The 26338-nt window shown below is 40.7% G+C and overlaps 1 protein-coding gene across 6 annotated transcripts in view; it reads right to left on the bottom strand.

Moving 5' to 3' along the window:
- ACSM5 (acyl-CoA synthetase medium chain family member 5) overlaps positions 1-26338 on the bottom strand; it is a 37892-nt gene that overhangs the window by 7971 nt on the left and 3583 nt on the right. For 4 of the 6 annotated variants that reach the window (XR_013384996.1, XM_077906816.1, XM_077906812.1 and 1 more), the window contains exons 3-11: positions 23893-24109; positions 20405-20615; positions 17589-17796; positions 16561-16704; positions 13254-13407; positions 10092-10171; positions 8224-8347; positions 7568-7648; positions 7321-7422 (exon numbers count right to left, since the gene is read on the bottom strand). Coding sequence is in view for 5 of the 6 variants with exons in the window: in XM_077906816.1 (XP_077762942.1) it covers positions 7321-7422; positions 7568-7648; positions 8224-8347; positions 10092-10171; positions 13254-13407; positions 16561-16704; positions 17589-17796; positions 20405-20615; positions 23893-24096 (1308 nt within the window). In the remaining variant the exon portion in view is untranslated. Of the gene's footprint in view, positions 1-7320; positions 7423-7567; positions 7649-8223; positions 8348-10091; positions 10172-13253; positions 13408-16560; positions 16705-17588; positions 17797-20404; positions 20616-23892; positions 24110-26175; positions 26257-26338 lie in introns of those variants that run through there. The other 2 variants (XM_077906814.1, XM_077906815.1) reach the window with 2 other exon arrangements.

Here is a 26338-nt window from a genome sequence, read left to right as displayed (position 1 = left end):
TGTTTATTCAAATAAATTAGAGCTGAAAATTTCCCTAAGCTGGGGAAGGACACAGGCATTAAAATCCAAGAAGCACAGAAAACTCCCATTCAATTCAAAAAGTTGACCATTGCCAAGGCACTTCACAGTCAGATTCACAAAATATAAAGATGAGGAAAGAGTCCTGACAGCAGCAAAGGGAAAGGGATTCTTAACCTACAAGGGAAGACAGATCAGTTCGCAGCAGATCTGACCACCAAAACATGGCAGGCCAAAAGAAGTGGAAGGAAATATTCACTGTGCTGAATGGGAAAAATATGCAGCCAGCAATTCTTTATCCAACAAAGCTGTCATTCATAATAGAAGGTGAGATAGAGTATCCCAGACAAACAAAAACTAAAGGAGTTTGTGACCACTAAGCCAACCCTGCAAGAGATTTTGAGGAGGACTCTGCATAGAGAAAAAAAGACCAAAAGCAACAAAGACTAGAAAAAATCAGAACATCACCAGAAACACAACTCTACAAGTAACACAGTGGAACTAAGTTGATATCTTTTAATAATCACTCTGAATATAAATGGAGTAAATGTTCTAATCAAAGGACATAGGGTATCAGAAAGGCTTTAAAAACAAGATCTAGAGGGATCCCTGGTTGGCTCAGCAGTTTAGCGCTGCCTTCAGCCCAGGGCTGATTCTGGAGTCCCAGGATTGAGTCCGCAATGGGCTCCCTGCGTGAAGCCTGCTTCTCCCTCTGCCTGTGTCTCTGCCTCTCTCTCTCTCTGTGTCTCTCATGAATAAATAATAAAATCTTAAAAAACAAAACAAAACAATATCCATCTGTATGCTGCCTATAAGAGATTCATTTTAGACCTAAGGACCTGCAGATTGAAAGTGAAGGAATAGAGAACTATTTATCATGCTAATGTATGCTAAAAGAAAGCCAGAGTAGCCATACTTCTATCAGACAAACTAGATTTTTAAAAAAGATTTTATTTATTTGAGAGAGAGAACACAAGCAAGGAGGAGAGGCAGAGAGAGAAGCAGACTCCCCACTGAGCAGAGAGCCCAATGCAGGGCTTGATCCAAGGACCCTGGGATCATGACCTGAGCTGAAGGCAGCTGCTTAACTAAGACATCCAGGCACCCTAGCAAACTAGATTTTAAAGAAAGACTATAATAAGAGATAAATAAGGGCATTATATCATAATTGAGGGGTCTATCCCACAGGATGATTTAACAAATGTGAATATTTGTGTCCCCAACTTGGGAGAACCCAAATATATAAGTCAAATAATATCAAACATAAAAACGCTCATTAATAATAATACAGTAATAGCAGGGGACTTTAAACACCCCAATTACAGCAGTGGACAACAGATCATCAAAGCAGAAAACCAAAAAGGAAACAAAGGCTTTGAATTACACACTGGACCAAATGGACTTAACACATATATTCAGAACATCTCATCCTAAAGCAGCAGAATACACATTTTTTTGAGGGCACATGGGACATTCTCCAGAATAGATCATATACTATGTCACAAATCAGCCGTCAACAAATACAAAAAGACTGAGATAATACTATGCATATTTTCAGAGTATAATGCTTTGAAACTTGAAATCAACCACAAGAAAAAATTTGGAAAGACCACAAGTACATGAAGGTTAAAGAACATCGTACTAAAGAATGAATGCATTAACCAGGAAATTAAAGAAGAACTAAAAAAAGACATGGAAGCAATAAAACGAAAACATGATAATCCAAAATCTTTGGGATGCAGCAAAGACAATCCAAGAGGGAAGCATATTACAACACAGGCCCACCTCAAGAAGCAAGAAAAGTCTCAAATACACAACCTAAACTTACACCTAAAAGAGCTAGAAAGGGAATAGTAAATAAAGCCTAAAACCAGCAGGAAAAGGGAAATAATAAAGATTAGAGCAGAAATAAGTGATATAGAAACAAACAAAAAACCCCAATAGAATGGATTAATAAAACTAAGCTGGTTTATCAAATAAATTAATAAAATTGATAAGCCCCTACCCAGGCTTATCAAAAAGAAAAGAGAAAGGACCCAAATAGATAAAACCACAAATAAAAGAGAAGAGATCACAACCAACACTACAGAAATATAAACAATTATATGTGAATACTATGAAAAATTATATGCCAACAAACTGGGCAACCCGAAAGAAATGTACAAATTCCTACAAACCTACAAACTATCAAAACTGAAACAGGAAGAAATAGAAAATTTGAATGGATCCATAACCAGCAAAGAAACTGAATCAATAATAAAAAATCTCAACAACCAAAAGTCTAGGGCCAGATGGCTTTCCTGGGAGAATTCTACCAGACACTTAAAGAAGAGTTAGTAAATATTCTCCTCAAACTGTTCCAAAAAAAAAAAAAAAAAGAAATGGAAAGAAAACGTTTGAATTCATTCTACAAAGCCAGCATTCCAAAACCAGACAAATACCTCACTCAAAAGGAGAATTACAGGCCAGTATCCCTGATGAACACGGATGCAAAAATTATCAATAAAATACTAGCAAATCAAATTCTACAGTACATTAAAATAACTATTCACCATGATCCAGTGGCATTTATTCCTGAGTTGCAGGGTGGTTCAATAATCACAAATCAATCAACATGATACACCATGTTAATAAAACAAAGAATAGAAGCCATATGATAATCTTGGTAGATGCAGAAAAAGCATTTGATCAAATACAGAATCTTTTCGTGATAAAAACCCTTAACAAAGTAGGGATAGATGGAATAGACCTCAGCATCATACAGGCCATAACTGAAATACCCACAAGCTAATATCATCCTCAGTGAAGAAAAATGGACAACCTTTCCCCTATGGTCAAGAACAAGACAAGGATGTCTACTCTCACCATTACTACTTAACATAGTACTGGAAGTCTTAGCCTCAGAAATCAGACAACAAAAAGATATAAAAAGCATCCAAATTAGCAAGGATAAAGTGAAACTTTCACTATTTGCAGATGACATGATACAATAAGTAGAAAACATGAAAGACTCCACCAAAAAAATTACTAGAACTCATACATGAATTCAGCAAAGTTTCAGGATATAAAATCAACGTCCAGAAAATTTGCATTTCTATATACCAATAATGCAGGAGCAGAAAAATAAATCAAGGAATCAACCCCATTTACAATTTTTTAAATTTTATTTATTTATTCATGAGAGAGAGAGAGAGAGAAAAAGGCAGAGACACAGGCAGAGGGAGAAGCAGGCTCCATGCAGGGAGTGGGATGTGGGACTCGATCCTGGATCTCCAGGATCATGCCCTGGGCTGAAGGCGGCGCTAAACTGCTGAGCTACCGGGGCTGCTCCCCATTTACAATTGTACCAAAAATAAGATACCTAGGAATAAACCTAACTAAAGGGGGGGGGGAGAAATCTGTACTCTGAAAATTCTAGGACACTTATGAAAGAAATTGAAGAGGACACACAGAAATGGAAACAGCATTCCATGCTCATGGATTAGAAGAACATTGTTAAAATGTCTATTTTATCCAAAGCAATCTACATACTTAATGCATACGCTATCAAAATACCAACAGTATTTGTCACAGAGCTAGAACAAACAATCCTAAAATTTGTATGAACCCACGAAACACTGTACATAGACAAAGTAACCTGAAAAAGAAAAAAAAAACTGGAGACATCATGATTCCAGATTAGAAGCTATACTAGAAAGCTGTAGTCATCAAGACAGTATGGTACTGGCACAAAAACAGACACATAGATCAATGGAACAGAATAGAGAGCCCAGAAATGGACCCTCCACCGTATGGTCAACCAATCTTTGACAAAGCAGGAACAAATTTCCAAAATGGATGAAAGACCTCAATGTGACACAGGAAACCATCAAAATCCTAGAAAAGAACATAAGCAGAAACCTCTTTGACTTGGCCATAACAACTTCTTATTAGACATGTCACCAGGAAGGGAAACAAAAGAAAAAATGAACTATTGGGACTTCATCAAGATAAAATGTTTCTGTACAACAAAGGAAACAATCAACAAAACTAAAAGCTAGCCTACAGAATGGGAGAAGGTAATGGCAAATGACATATCTGATAAAGGGTTAGTATCCAAAGTCTATAAAGAACTTACCAAACTCAACATCCCAAAAACAAATAATCCAGTTAAGAAATGGGCAGAAGACATGAACAGACACTTTTCCAAAGAAGCATTCAGTTGGGTAACAGACACATGAAAAGATGTTCAACATCACTTGTCATCAGGGAAATACAAATCAAAATCACAAGGAGATACCACACATCTGTCAGAATGGCCAAAATTAACAACACAGCACAGGTGTTGGTGAGAATGTGGAGAAAGGGGAATCTTCTTGCACTGTTGGTGGGAATGCAAACTGGTACAACCACCCTGGAGAACAATATGGAGATTCCTCAAAAAATTAAAAATAGAACTACCCTATGATCCAGCAATTGCACTACTAAGTATTTACCCAAAGGATCAAAAATACAGATTCAAAGGGTTACAAGTACCCTGTTGTTTATAGCAGCATTATCTACAATAGCCAAACTATGGTAAGAGCCCAAGTGTCTATCAACTGATGGATAGATAAAGAAGAAGTGATATAGATATAGAAAAATAAAAAGAATATTACTCAGACATCAAAAAATGAAATCTTGCCATTGACCATGATGTTGGTGGCACTAGTGTGTATTATGCTAAGTGAAGTAAGTCAGTCAGAGAAAGGCAAATAACATATGATCTCACTTAATTTAAGACAGAAACCAGATGGATATAAGGGAAGGGGGAAGGCAAAGGGAAAAAGGGAGAAAAGAAAAAAAGGAGAAAGGCAAACAAGCCATTTAAGTGACTTTTAAGGATACAGAACAAACTGAGGGTTGATGGAGGGAGGTGGGTGGGAGATGGGCTAGAGGGTGATAGGGATTAAGGAGGGCACTTGTTGCAATGAGCACTTAGTATTGAACAAAAGTGATGAATCACTGTATTCTACTCCAGAAACCAATGTTGCACTGTATGTTAACTAAGTAAAATTTAAGTAAAATAAGTGAATTTTTAAAAATCAGCCCATATAAATGAATACTTTATGATTCCATTTATATAAAGTTCTTTTAAAAAGGCAAAAGTATTCTATTAGTAACAACAAACAATTTAGTAATTGCTAATAGCTTGGGAATTGACTGCTAGCAGGCACAAGGGACTTTTTGGGGTGATAAGAATGCTCTAGATCTTGATTGTGGTAGTGGTCACACAAGTGTACACATGGGTCAAATGTCACTGACCTATATACATGTAACATAGGTATGCTTCTTGTATGTAACTTGTGCCCCAATTTAAAAACTGTATTCTAAGAAAAAAGAAAAAAGCTGTCAATACCTGAAAATAAATCTCACACAAAATATGAGAAATATAAAGAGAAAACTTAAATCTCCACAAAATGGTAGATATAAATAAATGGAAGGATAGAAAGGCTTACTGTCATAAATATGTTCATTCTCCCCAAATTGATCTATAGACTTAGGGACACTCATTAAAATACTAATAAACACTTCCCATGGAATTTGACAAGTTGATTCTAAAACGTACATGAGAGAATAGAGAGCTGATAGTAGCTAAAACATTTCTAAAGAAGTTGAGGAAGGAGAGGCTTGCTCTAGTAGATATTAAGACTTAGGAGAATGTTTTCCTGGATGAGGCTCTATGTTATCAGTACAGGGATAAAATAAATGACCAACTAAATAGAAGAAACTGCCGAAACTTAGCTACGTATGAATATATCAAACTTTTATTTCGGACCAAACTGACATGACAGATGGCTTTTATCTCACTGAGGTTTAATGGTGTTTTTTCTTAGTTAAAAATGACCCAAGAAAAAAACTAACAGCTAGTGCTAGAATGAAAAAGTTGAAACAAGTAAAGGTTCTTGTCCAGGAAATAACTCTACAAATTATTGGACTTGCCCATCGGAATGATCACAGACCCAGAAAGGTCCTGTATGTGAGCTCTGTGAGAACCAGGGTTTTGTCTTTTCTGCCCATTGCTGTAGACTTGTGGCATCAAGTAGCAACTCGATAAATAATGAATGAATACATTATTCAGAAAAGTCAAGGATTTGCTATTGCTTGCAAAAATGATTAGAAAGAAATGCATTAAAATTTTAAAATGATCTCTTCTTGGTGTATTACTATGTTGTTGTTTGGTTTTTGTTTTTGTTTTTGGCTTTTTCTGGTAGGTAAGCTTTTGTGACTTTAAATGAAATATCATGAAAGACTGTCTCTCTTATAGTCACAGAGAAGCCACTAAAATACATATCCATCATTCTAAAAACAAATGGACTGATTTTTATCTGTTCCTTCCAGTGTTATAGCTGATTGATGGCATCATATGCACAACAGATGGAGTTCCTAATAAAGCCATGGTTCTCAACCTTGGCTGTACTTTTGAATCACCAGAGGAACTGATCCACATCATTAGGAAGGTTGATCTCATCAGGCAGAACTTTAGTATCCATCATATTTTGAAGCTTCCAAGGTATTTCTAATGTGCAACCAAAACCAGGTCAGTAGAGCTTTATAGAGAAGAGTCTGCCAAAAAGAAAGTCTACAGCAAACACCAGCCAAAGTGGGCCCAAGGGAGAGGTCATTACTGGATAATCACAGAAACTTAAGACTAGAATCCTTTGGACACAAGCCCTCCCAGCAGACCCCTCTCCACACAAGACTCAAGACAAAAAAGAATTCTGAAAACTAGACTCTGATACAAATTGCATTTGACTTTTGTGAAGTCCCTTCTCTTCTCTGAGCTGCATTTTTCCCATCATTAAAACGATGGGCTGACCCCTACATTATAAATTTGCACTCTCAGACATACCCATGCTTAAATCCATGTCCTGCACATACTACTTGCTTGACATTGGATAAGTCAATCTTTCTCACTTCCTTATCGATTATAGCACCTTATCAATAATAGTGCTGGGTCAGCATGACTGTGCAACTTTCTGCGTATCCCATTGGCCACTGGCCCCTATAAAGTTGCTAAGCCTCTTAGTCTCGGGGTCCAAGTCCCTGCTCCGCTGCGTCAGGTACACTTGGACCCAGGCTCGAACTTGTAAATAAACCCTTGTGTGTTTGCATCGGTGTAGGCCCCCTGGCGGTATCTCGGATTTGCGATCTTGGGCACAACAGTGCCAACCTAACTCATGCAGTAATTACAAGGGTTAAACAAAGAAGTATTTATAAATTGCAGAAGGCAAAGCTCATCACACAGAAATCACTGTGAAAATGGCCATTCCTTCCACTTACCAAATAGCAACTGAAGAAACAGAAGGGCTGGGTGGGCTTGACTCGGACAGCAATATTCCCTTGTTCTCCTGGAGGCAGGATGTTGCCCTCATCATCCACGACCTGGCAGGGAGATCATAGAGCCATGTCTGGATATCTACACAGCCAGACCACTCCACAAGTTGAGCCTGCTGTTGCTAACCTAGGACATGCACTTTGTTCTCCTCTTTAAACTGAGCCTCAATAGCAGTTGGGGCAGGCTGCCTACCTGCACATCATAAGGTGGGAATGCTTTCCCCATGGATCCAGCCTTGATTTTCATGCCTTTTAGATTGGCACAGATTAAAACCTGGAGAGAAAGCAGATCCGGTAAGGTGGAGATGTATCCCCATAGCCTCCTTCCTGGTGCCTGTCTTTTCTCTTACTCAGCCTTCTACTTCTCCATCCCTCTCTCCTCTCCTATCCTCTCTTGCTGTCTTCTTCCTTCTTTCCATAGTCAACAAACATTTATTGAATACCCTACTGGACACTGACACATAAAGAACCTAATGTGTTGCTAAGCCAAAAGACTTGGTTGACCACCAAATTTCTGCTGCCCAGATGGCTGTGGGGAATACTGTGTAAGATCTTGTGCTCTGACCAGAGACAGATACAGGCTGTTCTGGTGGAGATAAGCAGCACCCGTGGCCATAAGAGTTGGTTTGCTGGCTATGGTGTCTTAGTGAAATCACTTTATCTTTAAACCAAAAAAGAGAAAAGCTGATGGGTTTTTGTTATCAGTTTTCCCCAGGGGGCAGGGTAGTCCCTGACAGGTGTCACAGCTGGAAAGGCAAGAAGCTCTGTGGAACGGCCATCTCCACCAAGTGGCTGAGGGCTCAGGTGGAGGTGACCTGTGGCAGGGACCCGGGACCCAGTAGCACTCACTGTTTCAGACTGGCCATAGCCTTCATGCAGCTCCAGGCCCACCTGGCTCTTCCACTTCTCTCTCACATCAGGATTCAGTGCCTCTCCTCCTGTCACACAGTGTCTCAGGCTCTGAAATTGGTACCTTTCTCCATTGGAAGACAAGGTCACCTGGTCAGGATCTCTCCATCCCCCACCTCACCCTCCAGCACTGTTGCTCAGGTCTAAACATCTAAAGCCACTGGAGGCTAAAGTCCAGGTTCTATAATCTGTTCCAAGTGCCCTGTCCTCTGGCTTTGCAGGCATATTCCTCATGGGCAGATACATTTTTTAAAAAATCAATCCTATCTGATTTTGAAATAAAATCAGAACATCACAGAGTAGGTTTGGGCATAACGTAGTGAATTCCAGGTAAATTGGCCAAAATAACTTGGTTGAAAACAAACTCCTAATCAATTGGTTAGGACAGCTACCTGTTTAAAAAAGATAAATCGAGGGCAGCCCTGGTGGCTCAGTGTTTTAGCGCTGCCTTCAGTCCAGGGTGTGATCCTGAAGATCGAGTCCCATGTCAGGCTCCCTGCATGGAGCCTGCTTTTCCCTCTGCCTGTGTCTCTGCCTCTCTCCCCCTCTCTCTGTGTCTCTCATGAATAAATAAGCAAAATCTTAAAAAAAAAAAAAGATAAATTGATTACAAATTAAAATGTGAAAAGTAGCCCTCTAGAAATCTGACAATTCTGATGAATAGGCCAAAAATTCCTACAGATATTAAATATGTTGTAAAACTACTCCCCTATGCAACAAATTACTCAAAATGTAAAAAATGGGTGGTTGCAAATACACTTCAACCATTTTTTTCCCTTTGGATAAACTTGGTTTGACTATTAATTAGTGTTACCTAATACCTTTCAGCCAAATTGTTTTTGAGCAAATTATTCAAAGTCTGCTTGCTGTTAAAATCATGAGTTCATTTTTGTGAGGCATCTGCAAAGGATATAGATGTATATGTGTATGGTTGAATATGTGTGAGGTATACACAACAGATCAATGAATGAGATAAATTCTTACACTAGAGAAGAATTCACCAGGAGAATCATGTAAGAACTCTCTCTTAGGTGCTTCATGGACAGATACATGGAATGAGAGGAGAGAATAGAATAGAATAGACAAAGATAAGAGTCAGGAAGTTACTGAAGGGTCACAGGTCTCCAAACACTCCAGCAACTAGACTTGTCCTGCTAGCAGATGTTGCTTTGGGTTCACCCTGGATGGGAGCCATGCACACACAGTGTCTTGTTGTCTTCTGTGGGATGCCCAATGGCATTCTCTCAGCATGGCTGAATGGAGTTAGTCTTCAGATGAAGGATGGCACATCTATTGTGGTAGGCTTGCTAGTCCCACCAGACCTAAGGCTCTGACCACAAATCCCATTACAAAGGTGGCCAACAATTTCTCCAACCTCACAGAAGTAGCCGACACTGCTGAGAGAATGGCCTATGGGTAGACAGTCTACTTCAAGTGCTAAATTTCAGGCTATCTTAAATCTATCCAATTCCATCTGAATGGAAATTCCTGGGCAGGGGGTGGTGGTGCAGTTTATTTTTGTGAGGCATCTGCAAAGGAATAGGTGTATATGTGTATGGTTGAATGTGTGTGTGTGTGTGTGTGTGTGTGTGTGTGCGTGTGTGAGATAAACACAGATATATCTATATTCCAAATATGTATTCTATACATAAAGAATCACAGACGTGTGTGTATACACAGAGAGAGAGAGAGAGAGAGAGAGAGAGAGACTGAGACAGAGTTGATATGAGAGGGTGAGTGTCAATGTGTATATATACTGCTGTATATTTACATATTAGGTCCCCAAATCACCAACAGATGGGCTGTACCTGGTCAGATCCTCTTGTACCAGCAGCCGGAAGATGGTAGGAACACAACAGAAGGTGGTAATCGGGAACCTGGAGAGAGTCTAAACAAAAACAAAGGGTAGAAGATCTTCTTAGAGGTACTGGGGTGGGACTTTGTGAAGATGGAGCAGTGAACTGGGTCTTCATATTCTCATTAACAGAGAGTGGGTAAAAACTGTGTGTGGCATCCAGCCTCCAAGATGGCCCTGAATGATGTCATTTCCTGATATTTGCATTCTTGTGGGATCCATTCCCATATTGAACCAAGTTTGGTCTGTGTGACCAATAGCATACCTCAGAGGTGACAGATGCCACTTTCAAGATTATATAAAGTTTTTTTTTTTTCATGATGAATATTTTTAATTTGGTACCATGAAACAGGAAATCAAATCAAATTTTACTCAATTAAAAATAGTCATTCCATTTTTTTATGGTGAAGGAAAGAATCTCGAAAACACTTTTATTAAAACTGTTACTTTTGGTCAATAATATATCATTGGTTAGAAAAAACAAATAGGTAATATTGAATGATGTTTACTCATTCCTTATATGTATAGGGTCCTATCCCTATTTTATAGTAAATATTTTTAGTAGATATTTTCCTCTTTGAATTCCCTAATTATTTTTTATGTAATGGCTTTGTCAGTGTTGCTGAGGACAAATATACATTACTTTGAGCATACACAGCAAAAATATTTTGCTGATACTCCCTGATTTTTGTCCTTTAGATAGTTTGATCTATTTTTAGTACTTTTATTAGTTCTGTCTAGAACATTTGTTTTCCCAAGGACACACAAATATTATGAAGATTATATAAAGTTTATATAAAGGTTATATAAAGACTAGAGCTTCTGTCTTCTGTTTTGTCCCTCTCTCTCCCTATCTTGAGTCACTTGCTCTGGGGAAAAGAGGCCACCATGATGTGAATATACTGGAATGTATATAGCAAAAAACTGAAACCCTTGGCCAATAGTCCGTGAGAAACTAGTCTTTTAAAAATCACATGAGTGGGGGATCCCTGGGTGGCGCAGCGGTTTGGCGCCTGCCTTTGGCCCAGGGCGCGATCCTGGAGACCCGGGATCGAATCCCACATCGGGCTCCCTGTGCATGGAGCCTGCTTCTCCCTCTGCCTGTGTCTCTGCGCCTCTCTCTCTCTCTGTGACTATCATAAATAAATAAAAATTAAAAAAAAAAATTAAAAATCACATGAGTGGGTTTTTAAAATATTCTGTAGTCCCAGTCAAGCCTTAAGATAATTGTGATCCTGACAGGCATCTTTTTTTTTATTATTATGGTAAAACACACACCACATAGGGGTACCTGGGTGGCTCAGTGGTTGAGCATCAACTTTGGCTCAGGTCATGATTTCAGTGTCCTGGGATCAAGTCCTGCATCAGGCTCCCCACAGGAAGCCCACTTCTCCCTCTACCTATGTCTCTGCCTCTCTGTGTCTCTCATGAGTAAATAAATAAAATCCTACAAAAAATACACACCACATAAAATTTACCATTTTAACCATTTAAAAATTTACAGTCTAATGGTATTAAATACATTTACATTGTTGTGATCATTGAATGGTTACCATCACCACTATCCATCTCCAGAACTTTAAAAAAATCTTCCCAAAATGAAACTCTGTGCTCATTACATGATGACACCCCATTTCCTCTTTCCCTCAGCTCCTGACCATTCTACTGTCTGTCTCTATTATTTTAACCTGTCTAGATACATCATATAAATGAACTATATACTATCTGCCCTTTTGTGGCTGTTTTGGTTCACTTAATGTAATGTCTTCAAGATTCATCCATGATATAGCATGTGCCATTTCTTCTTTTTAAAGGCTGAATAACATTCCATTGTATGTATGTATCATATTTTTTTTAATTTTTATTTATTTATGATAGTCACACAGAGAGAGGGAGAGAGAGGCAGAGACACAGGCAGAGGGAGAAGCAGGCTCCACGCAGGGAGCCCGACGTGGGATTCGATCCTGAGTCTCCAGGATCGTGCCCTGGGCCAAAGGCAGGCGCCAAACCACTGCGCCACCCAGGGATCCCTGTATGTATCATATTTTGTTTATTTGTTTATCGCCCATAAGACTTGCATTGCTTCCACACCTTTGGGCCATTAGGCATAATGCTGCTCTAAACATGGACATACCGGGCTGAAATCTCATGATTCAGAACTAGCTGTTAGGCTTCTCCCAGACTCCTGACCACCAGAAACTGAGATTAAAAATGTTTGTTTTAAGCTGCTAAGTTTTGGGCTAACTCACTACAGTAGATAACTAACACTATGGAAGTAAGGGCTATGGGCAGTAGAGGGACAAGGCACACATTGGCTGGTCAAGCCCATAGTGAATAATGATGATGGTAAGCTTGATCGTGGCAATAATAATCAATATGTGCTGGGCCCTATGCCTAGTTTCATTCTCCATAGAACATAGAATTATCCCTTTCTTCCTACAGATGATGATGAGGAAATTGAGGCTCAGGGAAATTCAGTGACTTCCCCAAGGACACACAGCTAGCAAATGGAAGACGCAGGATCAGAAACCAGGTCTGAGTGATGGTACAGCCTATGCTATTAGCCACCAGGTGACAGCTTACCTCCATGCAAAGGGCACAGGCAGATGGTGCCTCAGATGTTTTAAGGAATGGCGATTAGAATGTGGAGGGCAGAAGAAAGGTGCCCCATGTCTTCACTGGGCTCAATAATTATGAGAAAATCCTGGGAGGTTGGAGTCCAGAGTCACCAGGACTCCAGTGTTGGATAAAACACACTAAGCCCCAGGGATGGTAGCACATGGAATTGAGAAGTAGACTATGATTTTTCTCAAAGTGTTGGAAAATAATTAGGGTTTTAACAGGAGCATAAAGAAGAAGGTGATGGAGGGAGAGCTACCTAATGCAGATAAAATAGAATATGCAAATGTTTAGAGACATGAAATGGTCTTATGACTAGGGATCTAGTTAGAGGATAGGCAATAATTGAAGATAGGCAAATGAGCAGAAATCAGATATGGAAGGAGGCCACCAAAGAAGCCTTACTGTCACTTATTCATGCCTTTTCTCCTGCAAATTCAAAACCTATATTCCACTCATTTACATGCAACTCATAAGTCATGTTTTTGTTCCTTACATTCAGAATAACCTTGACATCAACTCGGGGCAGCTCATGTACAAAAATACAAGATCCATTAGACCAGGCAGAGAAGAGGGTCCAAGCTGCCTTTACCCAGCCAGTGTCAGACGTGTTCCAGAAGATGTCCGATTTGGTCAAATCCACCCACTGCCTGCCAAAAATTAAAGAAAGTCAGAACTCTCAGCAATGATTCTACCTTTAAAAAGGATTATATTATCCATGTAACCTTATGTGGAGCCTTGCCCACAGTGGATACTCACTTATAGTTATCAAATCTGTACAAGAACCATAAAGTCAATCTTTGTCTCAACAAGCTTTTATTGAGTATATTCTATGTATTTATTCCCTAGGTGAAGGATATAGAATTAAAAAGACAGATCCCATGTCTTTAAGAGCTCACTGTCTAGTGGAGTGATATATAAGAGAACACATAATCTCAGTACAATGTGATGAGGGCATTTTCTTTAACACTTACTCAGGACTTGGCATTAGCGTGTAGGAAAGAATGATTAGTCTTGCTTTGAGGGATGATAGGTCCCTCCGGGAGGCCCCTGTAGAGTGAGCTTTCATAGAGTTAAACACAGAGCCTTATGCAATTACAGAGAATGGGCACCCAACCCAGATAAAGGATGGAGATGGAATCTGAGAAATGTTTCCCCAAGAGGTGAGACCTGAGTGAGATGCAAATGATGCATAGGAGCTACACAGGGGAGTCAGAGAAGGAAGCACAACCAAGAAGGGAAAGCAGTGCCTGCGAGCAAAGAAAAGTGATCATGTTCAGCACTTGATTCTGGAATACATGGTCTCCTGGTCCTCAACCTACTCAATGGCTGCTCCTGATTTATTATTTATTTATTTATTTATTTATTTATTTATTTATTTATTTAATTTTATTTTATTTTATTTTTTTTAAATTTTTTATTTATTTATGATAGTCACAGAGAGAGAGAGAGAGAGAGAGAGAGAGAGACATAGGCAGAAGGAGAAGCAGGCTCCGTGCACCGGGAGCCCGATGTGGGACTCGATCCCAGGTCTCCAGGATCACGCCCTGGGCCAAAGGCAGGCGCCAAACCGCTGCGCCACCCAGGGATCCCTATTTATTTAATTTTAATAATAAATTTATTTTTTATTGGTGTTCAATTTGCCAACATACAGAATAACACCCAGTGCTCATCCCGTCAAGTGCCCCGCTCAGTGCCCACCAACCAATCACCCCCACCCACTACCCTCCTCCCCTTCCACCACCCCTAGTTCGTTTCCCAGAGTTAGGAGTCTTCCATGTTCTGTCCCCCTTTCTGATATTTCCTACTCATTTCTTCTCCCTTCCCCTCTATTCCCTTTCACTATTATTTATATTCCCCAAATGAATGAGACCATATAATGTTTGTCCTTCTCCGATTGACTTATTTCACTCAGCATAATTCCCTCTAGTTCCAGCCACGTCGAAGCAAATGGTGGGTAGTTGTCATTTCTAATGGCTGAGTAATATTCCATTGTATACATAAACCACATCTTCTTTATCCATTCATCTTTCCATGGACACTGAGGCTCCTTCCACAGTTTGGCTATTGTGGACATTGCTGCTAGAAACATCGGGGTGCAGGTGTCCCGGCGTTTCATTGCATCTGTATCTTTGGGGTAAATCCCCAGCAGTGCAATTGCTGGGTCGTAGGGCAGATCTATTTTTAACTCTTTGAGGAACCTCCACAGAGTTTTCCAGAGTGGCTGCACCATTTCACATTCCCACCAACAGTGTAAGAGGGTTCCCTTTTCTCCGCATCCTCTCCAACATTTGTGGGTTTCCTGCCTTGTTAATTTTCCTCATTCTCACTGGTGTGAGGTGGTATCTCATTGTGGTTTTGATTTGTATTTCCCTGATGGCAAGTGATCCTTCTTAGTCTCCTCTGAGTTTTCCTTGCTTATCCCTTCATTGTGGAAAGGCCTCAGACATTTGGTGCTCATTCACTGACAATGAACTGACATTCTCAGTGTTCATTACTCTTTGCTGATCTCATCCAATCTCAAGGCATTAAGTACCACTTTCTTGATAATTCCAGCATGAATCTTTCCTACTAACTCTACACATGTATCCTCAGTGTCTCCATCCTTAACTCAGGATATGGAGATGTCTACTAAGCATCTCAAACTTAGAATGCTGAAAACGGACTGCTCACGTTCCTCCCACCAGACAGCTCATCCTAGTCTTCCCACTATCAGTTAATGCTTCTGGTTGCTAGGCCATAAAACTTGGCATCATCCCTGACTCATCTCTCTCACTTCATGTCAAACCTGTCAAGTAATCTTATTAGGCTTATGCTCAAAATACATTCAGAATCTTAGTTCTTCTCACTCCCTCTGGAAAGCCTCTACTTTTGCCTCTTTATGCACTGGTCTCTGAAGTGGACCTCTGCTTCACCCCTTGTCCCTCTTATGGTTTATTCTCAACCCAAACTCCTGAGAGATCCTTTAAAAAAACAAATCAGATCCACATCACTCTTCTGCTCAGAATACTCCAATGTTCCTCAGAAAATTAAACATAGAATCACTATATCATTCAGCAATTCCACTTCTGGGTATAAACCCCAAGGAATTAAAGGCAGAGTTTTGAATAGATGCTATGTACCCATGTTAAAAGCAGCACTAGTCACAACAGCCAAAAAGTTGGGAAGCAACCTGTGTCCATCCATGGGTGACTGGATAAGCAACATTGGGATGTTATTTATATATATCGGAATATTATTGAGCCTTAATAAGGAAGGAAATTCTGACACATGCTACAACATGGATGAAACTTGAGGACGTTATGCCAAATGCAATGAGTCAGACATGAAAGGAAAAATACTGTATGATTACTTACAGGCAGTTTCCAGAGAAGTCAAATTCATAGAGATAGAAAGTAGAATGGTGGTTGTCAGAGCAGAGGGGAGAGGGAATAGGGAATTATTGTGTAACATGTCTTGTGTAATGTGAATTCAGATTTGCAGAATGGAGAAGTTCCAGAGATAGATGGTGGGGATGATTGCACAACAATGTGAATGTCCTAAATGACACTGAAGTCTATACTTAAAAAAATGGTTAAAATGGTAAATTTTATGTTAAGTATCTTTTACCACAATTCAAAAATGAAAACAAAATCCTCTGATGGCTTCTCACTTTGCTCAAAGTTAAAGCAAGCCAAAAGCCTTCAGATTCTACCCAATTTGCCACTGTTAGCTCTCTTGTCACTATGCCTCTTACTCATATTCCTCCAGCTCACTCCCTACTTTCTGTTCCCTGGACCCAGCAAATGAACTTTCCCTGGTACCTTCCACTGGCCACAAAACCCAGTCCATAGCTAGCCTGGGAGTGCTCGACCATCTTGGGAGCTCCAGTAGTGCCACTTGTAAAGTAGATAGCCATAGGGTTTTGACTCTTGGTCCTCACACAGTTGTGCTCTGTCGATGCCTCACTGTAAAATATAAAAATCTTAGGTAATATTATAAGTAGTAAAAATTAGTCCTAACAACAGTAATATTTATAACAACAATATTGACCACCATTTTAATAAACGTTACATGAGGGGCACCTGGGTGGCCCAGTTGGTTAAGCATCTGCCTTCTGCTCAGGTCATGATCCTGGAATCCAGGGATGGAGCCCCCTGTCAGGCTCCCTGCTCAGTGGGGAGTATGCTTCTCCTTCTGCCTCTCATCCCGCTCCTGCACTTTCTCATACTCTCTCTCTCAAATAGATAAATAAAACCCTTAAAAATACATACTTTTATACTGTGCTGGAAGCTCCAGCTTGCATACCTGAGTCCTACAATGACCTCCTGGGGTAGGTACTATCATTAGAACCCTTTGTAAATAAGGAAATGGAGGTTCAAAAATGATGCTGTGACTCACTTAAACACAATGCTTATCACAAAACAGACGTTCCTTACACCTTTGGTGTATGAATGAAATGTAGGTAAATGCTTGCCTAGTATACACTAAGCACTCAATGCATGGTAGCTATTATTATATTGCTAATTGATCACCTACTATGTCCTAAATGCATCATATGGGTTATCTTGTTTACTCTGGTGAATAGCTCTGTAACCACTACCACCACTGCAGAAGCAAATGGCACCCAAAAAGGCTAATGACAATTCTAGTACTGCTTAAGCAAGTGACTTTGAAGGATCTTAAGGTGGTCACCAGGATTTGGTCTTAGCCCATGTGGCCTCCACAGTGAGTGCTCCTTTCTGGTTCGCTTTCTTCCTGTATAATCAGCACTGTATTCCGTCTCCTAGTACTTAAAGGAGAAAAGCCTTGGCCTTATCTTTATCCTGTTCTCTAGAGAACCCCAACTTACCGAAGGAGTTCCCTGAAGTTCATCCAGCCTGGCCGACTGCTGTTGGACACCAGTAGCTTGGACTGGAGGGAGGGACAGTCAGCACTAATGGCATCCACCCGCGGAGCCAGAGAGTCACTAGTGATAATGGACTTGGCTCTGGATGCCTGCAGCCGATATTTGAGGTCCTTCTCCGTCAGCTGAGAGACACCCGGTATCATAACAGCCCCTGGTACCACACAGAGAGGGGATATTGATTGGGCAGCTGGGGAAGACCCCTGCGAAGAGGTCCAGACCAGATAGCCCCAAGAGATAGGAAAGGAAGGGACTAGTAAGGGTTGGAATGCTTGAACTGGGAAAGGTAACAATAATGATAATAATGAAATCTAGAATATGTTTATGGAGCACTTACATGTTCTAAGAACTATATATGCATTATTTCATTTAATTCTCACAACCCTGGAGAGTAGGTGCTATTATGCATTTTGCAGATTAAACAACAATAACTAAGACTCAGACCCTTATACCTTAATTAAATGGAATAACTTGCCCAGGATCACGTGGCTAACACATTATAGAGCTGGGATAGTGAATCCAGGAGGTAGTAAACCTAGGAGTCCATGATCTTGAATGTTATATTATACTACCTTAGAGATAACCTAGCTCAATGATTTTCCATGCCTGCAAACAAAAAGCTACAACAAATCCTAGTGTTGAGGGTGGATCTCTTGGGGTGGGTGGTGGGAGGGCAGGTTTAGTAGGTGGGAGCTCCAGGACTCATATAAGACCAAAGTCATTCTGAAGGTAGCTGAGTCTGTCTCTTCCCAAGGGGAAGGGATGAGGAAGCAGAAAGCAGGGACAAATTTTAATCAGACACCTGAAAAGACACCTGAGTATCTCAGAACAGGTTGTAAACACTCCATTGAAGCCAGCACTCTCATTTCACAGATGAGGAGGGGGGGAGAGAGAGCTCCTAAAGGAACTGGTTATCCTGCCATGGCCAGTGAGTATGGACAGTAGGCAGAAGAAGTGGTCAATCCCAAATGCTATGGGAGCCACACCAGAGTTCCCGTTACACTTTGCTTTATCTCCTGAACTTTTATTGGATTTAAACCCTAACCTGAACACTTTTGGAGCTGAACAGTGTTTCCTCAGTTCATCTCTCTGTTTTAGCGATTCCCAGAATAAGTCTGTCCCACCTTGAGTTGTGTGTGGTGTGCTTTGGGGGCCCAGTCAGAGAGTGGACAGCTGGGCTGTCAGCAAGAGAAATGAGTCCAACACCACAGGCTGGAAGAGAGGTGATCAGTGCACATCAGGAAAACATGGGAATGTGAGAATGTGAGGGCATCCACCTTGGATATCCTCTAAGATGTTGGAGAGGATGTTGGGCTTGACATAGTCATGTGTGATGTCGCCTTGAGTTATTTTATTTGGACATCAAAGAAATGGATGAATTTGCATGATTGGAGAAACTGGAGACATTTAGGTAACAGGGAAAATAATTAAAATCATACCCCAAAAGGAAGTTTTGATCTATCAAAGTACGCAACACAGTGCATGGCACATAGTAGGTCCTTAAGAAAAGTCCAAGGGCTCCCTTACCTTGGCCTTCGTTTAAATAAGCCTTATATGTCATGGCTGAATATGGAGAACTCCTCAAACCTGTGTGCCTGTTTCTTTTCCTCTAGCTGTAGACATTAGAATGGTGTTCATTTCTATATACTGTGCAAAAATATATAAAAATAAAATGAAAGTTCCTGCCTCCTTTTTTTTTTTTTTTTTGACAATCCATTCAAAAAATGGTTGACTCAACTTGTTCATATAGCAACCTAATTGTTTGGTGTGAGTTTATATCCCTCTATTTTGCAAACATTATTTGTAAAAGCATCTGTATTTCAGGCAGATTGTTCTATGGACAGGATTGGGAGGGGGTCGGAAACATTCTAAGTGATGGAAAGTTTCCAGAGGATGGAGGAATCAGCTCTCCATTAAAAGTAGTTCTCTTGCTTTTGTAAAATCAGCAAAAAACAAAAACAAAAACAAAAAACCCTCCAGTCCTTTCAATAAGACAGGATCAGCAGAGGCCCTGTGAGTTCTATGGACTGTGTCCTTTTGCCTCCTCTGCTCCTCTGCTGGAGGAATCATCTCAGGAAGATCAATGGTCCACTGCTTTGGCCATTCATTACAGCAGGAGGAGGAACCCTCAGGGGCTTATCTTATTGCTTTGATTATTTTGTCCCCTCTTCTTCCCCTTGGAAGCTGGTAGATGCTGTGGTGGTGAGAGCCATAAAGTCTAAGAGTGAAACTAATGTGGATTGATTATGAAGGTCTCTTATCTGTAATTGCATTACTCTCCACACACTAGCACCTCCCAAGCTACAACCAGCCAAAGATATGTTTGGTTTGTCCCACTCAGAATTTTTTAAAAGTTTATTTAGTACTCAACATTAAAAGATAAGAAGCTTTTTTTTTTCTTCCTCATAAAAATCCAGAGTTTTCTATTACAAAGTCTAAAGTGCTGGAAACATTGGCCCTCCTTCACACATGGAAACATCTGGTTGGAGGGAGAGAAGCACTTGTCCCTGTGTGATGAGGCATGTGACGTCCAGTTTAGTAAAGCCCCCAGGGCTTCTAATTGCCTCACACTGACCCACTTTCATCAATTACATTACTATCTGACCCCTGGGCTCAGTCAAGTGCGTGATTGTGGAGCTAAGGGGAAGTAAACAAAACCCCACATAGGGTTCACTTTGCTGCATCTCCCAAAACATGTGGATTCTGCAAAGTTCTGGCAGGTGTGTCCACCCCAACTGGTAGCCTCAGCCCTGCTCACTGACCTGTCCGTATACATGCCACACTGACCAGCCACCACTCTGGGAGCCGTGGGAGCACCAGCATTATCCTGTCCCCAGGCTGAAGGCCACACATGCCTTGGAGCACATTAGCTGCCTTCCTGGATTGCTTCCCCAGCTCCTCAAAGCTCCATTTGATCTCTTCTCCCAGGCCATTGACCCACCAGAATGCAGGGATCTGTTGCCGGTGCCCAGCCTAGACAGCAGCATAGGCAGAAAAGAAATAGAAAACATTTGTTTAGGAATTTTGTTTGCTTGATTTTTTAAATTTAATTTTATTTTTTATAGTGTTATAGTCACAGGGTTCAAATTCAAAACAATGAAAAGATGCATTGAGAAGGCTTACTCCCATCTTGTGCCCATCTACCCTGTTCCCCATTTCACCTGCTTCAATGTGTAACAAATATTACTAGTTTCTTGCATATCTGTTCAGTGTTTCTTTAGGGAAATGTTAAGTATATTCTGTTTTCTGTACCATCTTTTTAATGCAATAGGTAGCATATGATTCACACTGTTCTGTGTCTTCTTCTTTTTTTTAAGATATAATTCTCATACCATAAAATTTACTATTCTGGAGTGCACAATTCAATGGTTTTTGGTATATTCATGAAACGGTGTAATCATTGCCACTATCTAATTCCAGAACATTTTCATTATCCTAAAAAGAAATATGGTACAGATTAGCAGGCACTCCCTAATCCCCCTTTTTCCCCAGCCCTTGGCAACCACTCACTAATCTACATTTTCTCTATGAATTTGGCTATTCTGGATATTTCATATGAATGGAATCATACAATATGTGCCAGCACTACAAGTTGGAAAGACAATTCTTTCCCCCTTGAATTTATTAGCAACTTTGTTTAAAATCAACTGACCATAGATTTATGGGTTTATTTCTGGACTCTCAATTCTATCCTATTCATCCATATCTATCTTTTTACCAGCGCCACACTGTCTTTCTTTTTTTCACACAGTTTATTACTGTCACTTAGTAGTAGGTTTTGAAATAGGGAAGTGTGAATCCTGTTCTGTTTCTTTATCAAGACTGTTGTGGTAGGATGCCTGGGTGGCTCAGTGGTTGAGTATCTGCCTTTGGCTCAGGTTGTGATCCTGGGGTCCTGGGATGGAGTCGGGGAGCCTGCTTCTCTCTCTGCCTATGTCTCTGCCTCTCTCTGTGTCTCTCATGAATTAAAAAAAATCTTAAAAAAAGAGAGACTGTTTTGGTTATTATGGGTCCCTTGCCTTTCTACATAAATTTTTGGACAAGATCATTTATTTCTGCAAAGAAGTCTACTGGGATTTTAATAAAGATTATATTGAGTGTCTAGATCAATTTGGGATGTGTTATCATTGTTTTGCAACTTTATAATTTCTGCTTTGATGGCAATCAAGTTTAAAAAATGTACAGTTCAACTTTATCAAAGGCAGACTTCAGCATACAAAATGTTGAGACTAATATTTTCTGGTGGTCCTTGTTTCTGAAAGTTGAAATTCATCAGATGTGTTTTAAACTTTTCCCAAAATTGTTATGAGGGATATGTTATTTTTGCATAATGAGGCAATATCTCAGGGGCATTCTGAGATTCACCCAAATCTTTAATGAGTGCTTAATAAACACTCCCTGAGCTATTCCAGCCTTTGGTTAGTTTCCAGTTTTAAGAAGTAGATTCTGGCAATTTTTCCAAGTTTTTTTTTTTAATTTTTGTTGTTTTTATAGAGGATAACATTTTAGAAAGCCCTTATTCCACCATTTTTGCAGATGTAACCCTGTTTGTATTTATCATTATGAGAAACTCTCTAAGAATGATCTCAGTGTGGAAAAAGAGCTCAGACTTTGTAGACAGGAACGGGGTGTCTCAGCTCCATCTCCTATATGCTTCTTATTTTATTCTCACAACAACTCTAGGTTGTGAGCAGATGGTATGGCTTCCAATTTATAGATGAGAAAACTGAGATCCAAAGAGCTTAGGGCATTTGTCCAAGGTCACATTTCAAGTGGATGAACCATTTCTTTTTTTTTTTTTAAGATTTTATTTATTTATTCATGAGAGACACAGAGAGAGAGAGAGGTACAGACATAGGCAAAGGGAGAAGCTGTCCTCCAGGGGCACCCATATTGCGACAGAATTTCAGTGTTTATGACTGAGATAATATGCCACTGCATGTAAATGCCATATTTTCTCTATCTATTCATCCATCAGTGAATACTCAGGTTGCTCCCCTGACCTTGGCTATTATGAGTAATGGCCCAACAAGCACAGGAGTGCGGACTGCTCTTCAGGATGGTGGTTTTCTTTCCTTTGCATGTATAGCCAGAAGTGGGATAGCGGGATCATACGGTAGTTCTATTTTTATTTTTTTAAGATTTTATTTATTTATTCATGAGAGACACGGAGAGGCAGAGGGAGAAGCAGGCCCCATGCAGGGAGCCCGATGTGGGACTCGATCCCTGTACTCCAGGATCACGCCCTGAGCCAAAGGCAGACGCTCAACCGCTGAGCCACCCAGGTCTCCCAGGGATGCACCATTTCTAGCTGACTGCAAAGCTGCCTTCATACTTCACTATATCCACTAACAGCATACTTCTATTGAGTCTACTATTAGTATTAGTTTCCTCACCATTTTTCCTTACACAAGCTCTTCTTAAAATTAACATAAGTAAATTGCTTTGAGATAAAGTTTATACTCTCCTACTATAAAATAAAAAGCATCTTTAGCATAAATAAAAAGTGACTATAAAATACAGCAAGAGACACAACAGACAGCTAAGGAAGAGAAAATTAAAGAAGGAAGTACATGCTCAGACACACACAAAGAAATCAAGATAATCTTAATTTAATCCTACATATCTGCTGTGATCTGTGAAAAGCTTTGAGCCTCAACCATGCTTTCTCCTTATTTAAAAGGAAGTAAGTTCAGGAAGCATCCAACTCTTTATTTTGGCTCAGGTCGTGATCTCAGTGTCATGAGATCGAGCCCCCTGTGGACTCCACACAGAGTGTGGAGCCTGCGTAAGATTCTCTCTCCCTCTCCCTCTGCTCCTCCACCTCTGCACTCTCTCTCTCTCTCTCTCTCTCTCTCTCTCTCGAGAGAGAGAGAGAGAGAGAGAGAAAGTAGGGGGGAGAACGCAATAGTGAGAGAAATACTAACAACAGAAAAGAATCAAAACCAAACTTTCTCTTTCGCTTGATCAGAATGATGGGAAGAGAATCAAAGTGGGCACAACTGTCTCAACTATGTGATTTGTGTTCAAGAATATGAGATGCATCAGGGATTGGGCTAAGTGTCTAAAGCTCATGAAACTTGGTCATAATTCTTTTTCCCTTAAGGCTTAAATGCTAACAGTTTAAGTTTTAGGACTTGCAAAATTACCAGGTCAAATGTCCACCTGTGTTATAGCCTTGAGTCACATTGGGGTAATTGAGAGCAGCCTCTGAGGCCCAAGACAGACACTAGGACACAGCGGGCCTCACCTTTTCCAGCTGACTCCACATGTCCAGCACATCATGGGCAAAGTTGAAGTACTCAGGTACTGGCTGCCTCCCCAGGCTGATGGCTTCCCAGGTGGCCACAAGCTTCTGAGGGTCTGGTAGAGGGGCTTGTTGCCCACGAAGCCCACAGAATCCCCGGGCATTCCTCAGCACCCAGAGTACCCGTCCTCTTAGCCATGGCATCATGTTATTGTGTAGCCTGTCACCAAAGGGAAGAGAAATAACACAATCCTGAATTCTGGGCTTTGTGGAGAAATCTGTGGCAGCCATGATGGTGACTATAGTACACACTGATTTGTAAACACAGTCTTGGGCATTAGTCTTAATTCTATCATGTGATTTTAGTCATTCCATCTCCCTGAGCCTGAGATCCATCACTTCAACCTCTCACTCCCTGTGGATCTCTGTGGGTCTGAGGTCAGTAACTCAAGAGCCAACTTCTCAAGTCTTCCCAATAATATAATGTAAGCCACACCCATAATGTACAATTTTTCTAGTAGCTTCATTCAAAAAAAAAAAGGTGAAATGAATTATAATATTATTTTACTTAACTAGTATGAAAGGTGAAATAAAATGGGGTCATGCATGTCAAGGGGTTTTAAAATGAGCCTGGAGGGGGCGCCTGGGTGGCTCAGTCCGTTAAACACCTGCCTTCAGCTCAAGTCATGATCCCAGGACCCTGAGATCCAGTCTCACGTTGGGTTCCCCACTTATTGGGGAGTCTGTTTCTCTCTCTTCCTCTCCCTCTACCCCTAACCCTGTTCATGCTGTTTCAACCTCTCTCTCTCTCTCAAATAAATAAAATCTAAAAATATAAAATATTAAATTTTAAAATGAACCTGGAGGCCATCCATGAAGGTGGTGGGCCTTATGCACGTCCTCACTGGTAGAACCATGAGCTTTTAAACTGAGCCAAACCACAAATATTCCAAGGATTCAGCCTGAGTACCTGCAACTTTCTACAGTATGATTTCAGCTCAGGTCATGATCTTAGGGTCGTGAGATCGAGCCCTGCCTTGAGCCCTGCCTTTGGCCCCACAGTGGCCCTGCAGTGGCTCTGTGCTGAACATAGAGCCTCGTAAAGATTCTCCCTCTCTTTCTCCCACTGCCCACCTCCCTTCTCTCTTAAAAAAGAAAAACTTACCAAAAAAACTTGGTTTTTGTTCCCTGGAGTAGGGGTGGTGGTGGTGGGTGGTGGTGGCATTATTTGGATTGCTGCCCAAATCTGTGTTTTCTGAATCACAATTCTGAGACCCCAAATAAATGTTTCCTTTTTATTTCAGCTTTGCCTTTCTTCTCGGTTAGCACTGGCTAACTCCTATAATTTCAACATATTATCAAGGTAAAAAGAAATTACCTAAGAGATATTTTACATTCTTTTTATTTTTTATCTTTTTGGTTCTAAGTCCCCACAATCCAACATGTATTTTACCCTTATAAGCATACCTCAGTTTGGACTAGCCACATTTCAAAGGCTCAACAGGTGGCTGGTGGCTACCATATTGGACAGGGCAGTTTCAATGTCTTGCTATTCAAAGTCAGGTCTATGGTACAGCAAGCAGCATTAGCATCACTTGGGAGCTTGTGTTGACTGCAGAACCTCAAACCCCGCCCTAGACCTGTGGAATTAGACCTTGCACTTCCACAGGAGCCCAAGAGAAGCAGTCTACAGGCTGCATCCATAGATGCAAGTTCTTTCTACCAAATTCCTCTTGGTCATAATAATAACAACAGAATATGGTAATGTAACTGCCAGAGATTAAAGACTTTGAACTTCCCTCGGATTCTTTTTAAATCCTAACCCCCGCTGTGATTATAGCAGGAGGTGGGGGCCTTTGGGAGGTAATCAGATCCTGAGACCTCAGAGAGCTCCCTTGCCCCTTCCGCCTGGTGAGGACGAAGCAAAAAGACGGACATCTGTGAACCAGAAGCGGGTTCTCACCAAACACAGAATCTGCCTGCTGCAATTTGACCTTGGACTTTGCAATCTCTGGAACTGTGAGATATAAATGTTGTTTAAACCACAGCTGCCCAAACGGACTAAGACAATAACCAACAATAAGAATGTGTCACAATAACAAGATAAACAATAATAATTGCCATTCACAGAAGGCTTAATACTGTGTACCAAGCATTTGGAAGGTACCTTGCAGATGTTATTTCCTTTAATCCTTATGACAACTCTATGATATAACTGCTATTGTTTCTGTTTTACAGATACACAAAAAGTCAGGTTTGAAGAGGACAAATGACTTAAGGACTCACCTACCAGAAAGGCCTAGGCCCCAGCCTCTGTCGTAGCTCCCAGCCCTGTGGCCTCAGACTCCCCTTCTCTGACCCTCTCCCTACTCTCCCCTCCCCCCTTCCGCTCTGCCCCAAGCCTTTTCCTCTGCCTCCCTCCCTTGGATTCCTCTACCCCTTGACAGCT

Source organism: Canis aureus, chromosome 8 (genome assembly GCF_053574225.1).
Source record: "Canis aureus isolate CA01 chromosome 8, VMU_Caureus_v.1.0, whole genome shotgun sequence".
Taxonomy (NCBI): domain Eukaryota; kingdom Metazoa; phylum Chordata; class Mammalia; order Carnivora; family Canidae; genus Canis; species Canis aureus.
This window is presented reverse-complemented; position numbering and strand designations above follow the sequence as displayed.